The 9,975-nt window shown below is 38.6% G+C and overlaps 2 protein-coding genes and 1 long non-coding RNA gene across 3 annotated transcripts; all 3 read right to left on the bottom strand.

Moving 5' to 3' along the window:
- Nucleotides 1-744: 744 nt before the first annotated feature.
- LOC120770682 lies at nucleotides 745-1,188 on the bottom strand. Its single transcript, XM_040098267.1, has one exon. The coding sequence runs from the start codon at nucleotides 1,186-1,188 to the stop codon at nucleotides 745-747; it is 444 nt and encodes a 147-aa protein (XP_039954201.1).
- A 2,121-nt stretch (nucleotides 1,189-3,309) lies between these two features.
- On the bottom strand, nucleotides 3,310-4,137 carry LOC120770683. The gene has a single exon (XM_040098268.1). The coding sequence runs from the start codon at nucleotides 4,135-4,137 to the stop codon at nucleotides 3,310-3,312; it is 828 nt and encodes a 275-aa protein (XP_039954202.1).
- A 4,276-nt stretch (nucleotides 4,138-8,413) lies between these two features.
- LOC120773035 lies at nucleotides 8,414-9,149 on the bottom strand. The gene is made up of 2 exons (XR_005705121.1): nucleotides 8,902-9,149; nucleotides 8,414-8,789 (listed from the first exon to the last, which is right to left on the bottom strand). It is a non-coding gene; the product is annotated as an uncharacterized LOC120773035 (long non-coding RNA).
- Between the last annotated feature and the right edge of the window lie 826 nt (nucleotides 9,150-9,975).

Below are 9,975 nucleotides of genomic sequence, written 5' to 3' on the forward strand. Positions count from 1 at the left end.
AATTTTACGGAAGAAATTGCAGAAGGAAGCTGCACCCAGGTTTTTTTTAAAAATTGAAAATGGGCGTGGCCTCGCCCACTTATGAACCAAAAACCATATCTCAGGAACTACTAGACCGATTTCAATGAAATTCGGTATATAATATTTTCTTAAGACCCTGATGACATGTACGAAATATGGGTGAAATCGTTCACAACCACGCCTTCTTCCAATATAACGCTATTTTGAATTCCATCTGATGCCTTTTCTGTATAATAGGAGTATATACATTAGGAACCAATGATGATAGCGGAATAAAACTTTGCAAAAATACGGTATTTGAAAAATATGTAAATGACGTATAATGAAATCTCGATTATCACTTTATCATGCGAGAGTATAAAATGTTCGGTGACACCCGAACTTAGCCCTTCCTTACTTGTTTCATTAATATTTAATTCACGCACACCGCTTGCTGCTTTCAACCGTGATTAATTGCACGCTTTTTATTTATATTTTTATTGTTATTGTATTTTATTAATTTGTGTTTTGTATTATTTAGATTTATTAAAATATAAAATACTGATACAAAATTGATGAATGAAAATGAAAATGAAATGGAGAGCGAAAATGATGAAGCGTGCTAGCAGTCGGGATGATGCGCCAAGAAGAAGGAAAGATGGCGGTTCGTCAAGCCGACAGCTTATCCAGTTTTTGGGTTGCCATATCTATGCTTTTTGCGGAGATGCATTTGGGGTTGCCACATCACTCCCCCCTATCGGGAAGACGAAAGCGTACTCGACGACCAGATTTTGTTTGGTGCTCTTTGTGTTGAACTGTTTGATTCGACGGGGTTTGGTAATCTTCGGCGACGAAAGCTGCTTTTAACCGGTCGATGGTAATGTTTACGTCCTTCCCTCGGATTTTGACTTTGAAAAATTTGTCGCCGCGTTCGACTACGAGAAATGGTCCCTCGTATGGTGGGTGAAGAGGTGGACGAATTGAGTTGTTTCGCACGAAGACTGATGGTGTTGAGTGTAAGTTCTTTTCTACGAATGGTACGTGCGCTGAGTTGTTTGTAGTTGGTGACGGCTTTAGTGACTGCATGCGTATGCGTAAATTTTCGACGAATTCACCTTCGTTGGCATTGTACTTATGTTTTTCGGCAAAGAACTGGCCAGGTAATCGAAGTGTACTTCCATAAACCATCTCTGCGGGTGTCGCCTTTAAATCATCTCTCCATGAGGAACGAAAACCTAGGAGGATGAGTGGGAGAACTTCGACCCAGTTGTCTGTCATGTAGCATTTTATCGCTACTTTTAATGATCTGTGCCATCGGTCTATAATTCCGTTTGACGCGGGGTGATACGCAGTGATACGTAGGTGCTTGATGCCTAAAAGTCTGGAAAGTTCTCGGAATAGTGTAGATTCAAATTGTCTGCCTTGTTCCATTGTTACTCTACTCGGTACTCCAAATCTAGCGGTCCAATGCGTGTATAAATTGAAAGCGATGGTCTCTTTCGTCATGTCTTTGAGCGGGAGTGCCTATAACCATCGGGAATAACGATCGACTATTGTCAAACAGTATCTCGATAACCTTTGCAAGGTGGTAGTGGTCCGACGATATCCATATTTATGTGGTCAAATCGTTGCTCTGGTAACGTGAATGTCGACAATGGTGCTCTGTTGTGGCGCTGCACTTTAGCTCTTTGGCACGGGATTTTTTATCTCGAACGATTAAATTCTCTAAAAATTCTCTTCCTTCTAGCATATGTCGAAAATATTTGATTGCTTTGTATGCCGCTAATAGTTCACGATCGTAAGTGCTGTATCTTGTTGGTCTGGTCGTTGCCGTGTTGTTGTAGTACAGCTTCTATCGCAGCTCCAGATGGATCCACCGTCAAACTGAGTTGCGCCCTGGGTTTTGGGTAAGCGAGTAAAGTTGCATTGCATAAGTCGTTTTTGCATTGTTGAAATGCCTCCTTTGCTTCAACTGTCCAATCAACTGGCGATGTGTCGTTTTTCTTTTTCCCTTTTAAGAGGTTGAATAGTGTCATCTGCCTTTCTGCGGCGCAAGGCAAGAATCTGCGAAAAAAGTTTACCATAATGAGAAAGCGTCGCAAATCGCATACTCTCGAAGGTAGGTTGAAATTTTGAATTGCCCGTACTCGTTCTTCTGGGGGTGAAATTCCACTGCTGTTTATTTTGAAACCTAAAAATTTAACTTGCGGCTGACTTAGTATGCATTTCGAACGGTTGATAACAAGGCCGTACTCGCGTAGCTTTTTAAAAACTAATTGTAGATGATGACGATGTTGATTCATATCCTTCGATGATATCAAAATATCATCGAGGTATGGCCAGGCGAAGTCGTATTCACGGAAGATGTGATCCATGAATCTTTGAAACCTTTGACTGGCATTTCTCAAACCAAAGCACATGAACGGAAATTCAAACATGCCGAATGGCGTTGTAATTGCAGTCTTTGGTATGTCGTTCGGCTCCACAGGAATCTGGTGGTAGGCCCGACGCAGATCAAGTGTGGAAAAAATTTTGCAACCATGCAGGGAATGAGTGAAATCGTGCAGGTGTGGCAGGGGGTACCTGTCAGGCTCGATGACGACGTTTAGTCGCCTGAAATCCCCAAAAGGCCTCCACTCGCCGTTTTTCTTCTTTGTTATGTGCAGCGGGCTTACCCATGGGCTGCGCGATGGACGACAGATGCCTGCGTTCAGCAAGAGTTGTATCTCGGCTTTTGCGGCTTCTAACTTCTCGGGAGATAAACGTCTCGGTTTAGAGAAGACTGGTGGTCCTTTGGTGACGATATGGTGCGTGACAAAGTGTTGTGGTTTTATGACTGAAGACTTATCCATCGTGATGTCTTCGAATTCCCTCAATAAATCGTGGAACGGCTGATAATCTTTGGTGTAAGATAAATTGGAAACTACCTTTTTATTTGTTGATATTGAACCCAATTTGCTGGTGTTTGTGACGTCGTCGATGAGTTTGCGTTGTCGTAGGTTGACTGCTAAGTTGAAATGCGATAGAAAATCAGCTCTGGCACACGTCGGCAATGATGAAATTCCAGGAATATTGGCGGCGTAGACCCAGATTGAGGAACATAGTTTTTTCGCCGTAAGTTTTTATGGCGGACTTGTTTGCTGCGTAGAGGTAGTTGTTTTTGTCTACGTTGTTGTTGCGTCGGTGGAATTACGCTGACTTCAGCTCCCGTGTCGATGAGAAAGTTTATTGTGGATTTTTTATCTCGAACGTTTAAGCGGCGGTTTTTGTCGTTGAACCTGTCGTCGACCGCCATTGACGACAGACTAGTCAGTTTAATTTTTTTGCGCAAGGGCTACGACATTTTCTTGCATCGTTACCAAATTTGTGATGGTACCAGCACAAACCATTCGAATTGTTGTTTTGCATACCGGAGCGTGGCGGAGGACGGCTTCTGCTGCGACTTCTAGGCCGACGATTTATGTTCGCCTTTATTGAGGCTATCTCTTTCGTGATTTCGGCTAGCTGCTGCTCGATGCTGGATTGATTGGCTATTGCTGTGTTTGGAGTTTCGACCACGTGTACGTGTAGGGTGTCGCTAACCTCACATATTTTGTCCGCGAGCAGGGCAACTTTGTCGAGCGGTTCGTTGCTAATGGAAATTATTAGTCGCATGTGGGAAGGTAACCGACTCATCCAAATGGACTTTAGTATATTATCGTTTATCTCTCTGCCGGACAGACTTCGCATTTCGCGCAAGAGCTGTGATGGACGCATATCACCGAGCTCTTGTTCCTGCAGTAGCTTTTTTACACGTTTTTGCTCCGAGCCCGCGAATTGTGTTATTATTTGATTTTTTAGCGTGGTGTACAGTTCACTGTTCGGTGGATTAAGAATTATGTCGCTTATTTGAGCTAGCACGTTGCTTTCGATCGCGGTCACGACGGTGTAGTACTTTGTTTTGTCGCTCGTTATACCTGCAGCGATGAATTGTGACTCGACCTGCGCCATCCACAGTTCTGGCTTTGCGTGCCAGAATGGTGGGATCCTGATGAAAACTTTGGCCACTTCCACGTTGCAGGTTTGGATGTCCTCTACCAGTTGGCCCCGATGCTGCAAATTTTGTATTACCTGGTTTACCGCTTCTTCTTCCGTCATGTTTCGATCACGTCGGGGTCACCAATATGTGGGATGTCCACAATAATTTTATATTTATTAAAATATAAAATACTGATACAAAGTTGATGATTGAAAATGGAGAGCGAAAATGATGAAGCGTGCTAGCAGTCGGGATGATGCGTCAAGAAGAAGGAAAGATGGCGGTTCGTCAAGCTGACAGCTTATCCAGTTTTTGGGTTGCCATATCTATGCTTTTTGCGGAGTTCCTTTTGGGCTTGCCACATTACTTTGGGGTTGCCACAGCATAAACAATGATGAGATAAAAGATCCTGTATGACAGCACACACATACACACATGTATTAAATTCTATAGTTAAAAACAACCCCTGCCAACCATGAGCTGGTAAAAAACCAGATAGTCAGTGGGTAAGAATGTGGGTAATATATAGGGTAATCAAGTGTACTTTGCCATAGGCCGAGCGACAATTTTAGCCACTCACGTACGTATACATACATGTGATCATACATCTTTGTTGCGCTCATTCAGCAGTGTCATATAAAAAAAGTATATCTGTCCTGCTCTAATATCCCCAATCGACGGCTGATGCAGGGTTGCATTTTTTCTTTTTAAATAGCTGATTCAGGGTTGCATTTTAAACAGGTGACGCAGGGTTGCATTTTTTTATTCCTGAAAATAAATAATAATTACATTGAAGAAAGATTAATTGTATAAAATGATAATAATAACTGAAAAAAAGATTAATATTATCTGAAAGAATAAAATATATTAAATACAAATAGAATTTACTCTGAAAGAAAAGATAAATATTATTTGATCATCTACAATAAAAATAAAAATGAATCGCCAAAATGTATGTAAGCTCATAACTCAATAACGCCTGGACCAATTTGGCCAATTATTTTTCTTAAATGTTCGTTGAAGTTCAAAGATGGTTTTTACGGCGAGAAAAAATTCGAATAATTTCCGGAAACCCCTAAAACAGCCTTTTTCTTTTCTCCATACAAACGTTACATACATACATACATATGTACATACATATATAAAAATGAATGTTTGTTTGTTAGTAACACTAAGAGAACGATCGATGAAATTTTTAAAGGTTGTTTGTTGTGGATCGGTAAAGGTTTAGAAACAAATACCTTATACTTTTCATGAGGAGAAGTCGGAAAATTGGACAATTCCAAAAAGTAACATTTTTCATACACATTATTTCAATTTTTGTTTGTTTTGTTTTTCAATATTTTGATTTGTAAATTATTTGAATCGTTCAATTGCGGTCGCTTGCTTTTTTATTGCGGCTATCCAAAGGAAACATTATTGAAAAGTATTCAGTGAAAACTTTATGTGTGTTTCAGACGAAGTGATCAATTACTGATTGAAATTTGTTACGAAGCCACGAAGAGGTCGCGCTAATATTTGTCGGCGTTCTGTTTGCCATCAACGTATGGCAGCCTAAGGAAAGGCAAGAAGTACTCCCAAAATGCGATGATATATGTGCGGAATTATGGATCGCGGTCAATCAGCTAGCGATCGTAACGATATCACAGCACGACTTTTTAAACAATAGCTGCGATGTTTGACGGTCCTTATCTTGAAGCAACCTATGGTGCTGTTAGATGCTGAATGTATTCTGTTGCGTGTTGCCCCACGCACACATTCTTCTTTGGATGCAGATGGTGATTACACCAGATCAAATTGATGAAATCATTTCATCGGAAATTCCAAATTCAGAGATAGATCCAGAATTATACGAAGTGGTGAAAACCAATATGGTTCATGGACTTTGGGAACCTTACAATCCCACTTTGGTTTGTATGTTTGACAATAAATGCACGAAACACTACTCATGTGCTTTTATTTCGGAAACGGAAATGGGAATGATGGATATTCACTGTAACGGCGTCGCTCACCAGACGACAATGGCAGAACATTAAGCATGTAGAGGCGTGAATATCGACGATAACAACACATCGAAGTTGAAAACATATGGATCGTACCATATTCGCCACTTTTGTCTAATTCACATTCAAAACTCATGTCAATGTTGAATATTGTAGATTGGTGAAAGAAAGCAACATAGCTGTTATTGGCCTTGAACAATATGAGATCAGCAGTATCAAATGGGTCGATATGTGAACCGCAATTAAGCGCTTTGTAGGATGTTTACTTTTGCAAATCATGAAAGTTTTCCGACTGTTGTGCGTCTCGCGGTTCAACTTCATTAAAGTCATTGCGTATTGTGAATGGTACAGTGTGTGCAACTTTTTGAGAAGCATGCCAGCAGTTGCGTTTGCTGGAACATGCTAATCACTGGAAACATACGAAGGACAATGCAATAGTCGAAGGACAATGCAAATATCAGCCTTCAAATTCGCGTTAATTATGGGATACGAAAAAATGACATTGCCGATGACATTTTACATTGTATTCGCTAAGAATTGGAAATGGGCAAATTTCGGTTGATACTTCCAGTGGTTTGATATCAATTTCACATCCCTTTTGTCAATTCACTTCAACGGAAAATGAACTCATCACGAATGTTTATCCGCACATTGGCAAAATTATCGTAACTGCAATTGCTTGAGTGCACGTGCAATTTTAGTTGCCAAAAATACCGATGTTAATGACTTAAACTGGAAGATTCAAAGTCAAATTTCGGGAGGTTTGCGCTCATATAAATCGATCGATCGTCTTGACAAGAAAGATGAAACCGTAAATTATCCAGTGGAATTTCCAAATTCTTTGGAGAGCCTGGGTATGCCCCAGCATCATTTGCGTCTCAAAGTTGGATCTGTCATTATTATGTTTCACAATCTTCATGCGCCGAAACTGTGTAATGGAACCCGACTGATTATGACGCAGTTATCGAATACAAGGGATACAAGCCATTTCATTTCAAACGTATTCAATTTCCAGGGAAAATTGGCCAGATATATGTGGTGTGTTGACGAGTTGGAAACCCATCTTCTTTGTATATTTACGCACCGGAACGGAAATCAAAAAAATTATGTATGTACATATATTAAGCTGCACTACATTAAAAAATGTAGAAAAATCGAAAATAAATTATTTTCGACACAATATAATTCCAACTTTTTTTCATTTGAAAGCATATAATTTCACGCAGGACAACGGCTGCGGGGTCAGCTAGTTTAAAATATAAAACAAACATTTGTTTTCACATATTATATTGGATTGTGCAGGCCGCCTTAAACGCATAGAATACATATGTATGTACATATGTATGTATTTATTTTTGCATATTATATTGGACTGCGCAGTCCAATTTCAAATTACACACACTTTTTTCACATACTTACTTAACAATTGATATTTGCTGCTTCTGATGATATTGCTGAAGCTGCTATTGCCAATTTATTCTGGTTTACAATGCTATAAAAAGAAATGAAGTAATTATTTGCAAATTATTTTAAAAAAATCACATAAATTCACTTACTTACCTTTTTGTTTTACGAGCCTCCTTTACGATGGTACGATCACGAATGATATGCGCCTTTCATTCGTTTTTTTATTACCCTTTTTGGGATTTTCTTTCGGCACTATTGACAATTATGTTTTCTCCTTCGCACTCATTCAAATAAATCAAGAAATTAAACAAACTTTCTTTCATCGCATTTAGGTAAACAAAAAATAGCCCGAAATTGTGCGTTGGTGTTAGTGTATAGGGAAAAACTGTGTAGTTGTATTGGAATATTTGTCACAAGCGGGTAGCCGTGGTTGGCAGGGACTCCATGTGGTGTGCAAACATACAAACATACACATATATTTAGTTATTTAAGATAGTTTTAAAATTTGTATTACCAGCCTTTCTGTCCAGTTAATAGAGTTGTCCGCTTAATAGTGTGTCTATTTAAACGAGCTTTGACTGTACTTTTTATTTATGAATTCTTTTTATTATCCTATCTTCCAAGTTTTTGAACTGTGCAAGAATAAAAACCGGGGGAATTAATTCATGTGAAAGCAAATGTTCCGAAAGAATTCAACGATTTTTATTCAAATTTCCTATATTCTTGATTTATACTTAATGCCATTAACTTAAACATATTTCTATTTAACTTCATGTCATCAAAAAATATATGGTATAAGCTCGTTTGAAAAACCTAAAGTTATTATATTTAGTTAATGTGGATCATAATTCATTATATTAGGGATTTGAGGTTTAGACCAAGTCCATTCTAATCCAGAGTCAAACTACGCATTTCTTTTTTTATAATAATTTTTTTTTTATTAATTTCGAGGTTCAATACTTTTTCAAAGAAAAAACACAGATACTTCAAATTTAGTGGGGAATGTTTATTATCATTCGAAAGAACATTCTTAGGCATTTATATTTTACGATTACCTCTTTAAATGATGGCCGTGGCCACTTATCAGATCCGTTGAATTGATGTTAATCGATGACTCGTTCGAGTATTTCGACTGCTAACTAGCGAATGACTCGCATGATGTTTTGAGACTTTGCACATCCCCACAAGAAAAAGTACAAACCGTTAAAATATCTCACTCAATATGTCACTTAGGACTTCTTCAATGCGTGCTGTACGTGGCCTATGCGGTCGAATATTATCCAATAATGAATGCTGGTTTTCAGATTTACATTTATTTTATAGAGTCTCCGATGTTTCCCTCTTGGCAAACTTAATATACCCTGGTCAGAATATAAAAATGATATATAATCGGCAGTATATTATAGATATATATATTATATAAATCTGTATTCTATATATACATAGTTTTATTAAATAAGCAGTAGATAATACCTAATAGGCAAAAGAGTAATGAACAATACCGGACCGCTGACCTCCTTCGATTTGTCAATGTGCAAGAGCTGAAATGTCTTAAGTTGTAAGTTTCCGCAACATCTAACCATTAATATATTATGTGTTTGCAGTAAATTGTATAAATAAGTCCATTGTCTATCCATATTTGCCCTGTTAAAAAAACAACAAAAAATTAATATTTTTCAAAAGTTCGATTTTTTTATTCAAAGCAGTTTCCTTGTGCTTCGAAACAGCGTTTAGCCCGGTCAATTAGCATTTCAAATGAGTGTTTAAGGTTATTTTTCGGAATGGGAAAATGAAGTTTTCCAAATAGGTAAAAATCACAGGGTGCCAGATCAGGTGAGTAGGGTGAGTGATTAATGGTTAATACGAGCGCATTATCGTGCAACAGGCGCCAGGATCCTGCCTCACGGTATTGTGGTCGAGCACAACGAATGCGTGACAAAAGACGCTTCATAACACACAGCATTAATCGTTTGGCCAGGTGGGGCTTATTTTTGACTTCTGAAGATGACTTTTTTTCGGTGATGGCTCGTCTGGATGCTTCCCTTCGGCACTTTGACGTTTGGTTTCGGGATCATTTTGAAAGCACCACGTTTCATCACCAGTCACAATCGAATATTTGTAGTTTATGTCCTTTCTGGACTCCTTAATCAAATCCTTACAATGTTGGATTCGTAGCAATTTTTGCTCTTCAGTCAATTTGTGCGGAACAAACTTGGAGCACACCTTCCGTAGACCCAATTTATCTATCAAAATGCGATGAATGGAGCCTTTGGTGATATTTAACTCCATTTCCATGAAACACAAAGAAGATTTCGGCGCATTCTTAATGGTTAAAATGTGATTTTTGGTCAAATAATCGGGCACAATGATGTCCTTCGAATGTTGAATTCTGAGCAATTTTTGGTCGTCAGTCAATTTCTACGGAACAAACCGTACACACACCTTTCGTAAGCCCAAATGTTTGGTCAAAATGCGATAAATCGATGTTTTGGAGATGTTCAATTCCATTTCCATGAATTTCAATTATGATTTCAGCTGATTTTTGAT

Source organism: Bactrocera tryoni, chromosome 3 (assembly GCF_016617805.1).
Source record: "Bactrocera tryoni isolate S06 chromosome 3, CSIRO_BtryS06_freeze2, whole genome shotgun sequence".
Taxonomy (NCBI): Eukaryota; Metazoa; Arthropoda; class Insecta; order Diptera; family Tephritidae; genus Bactrocera; species Bactrocera tryoni.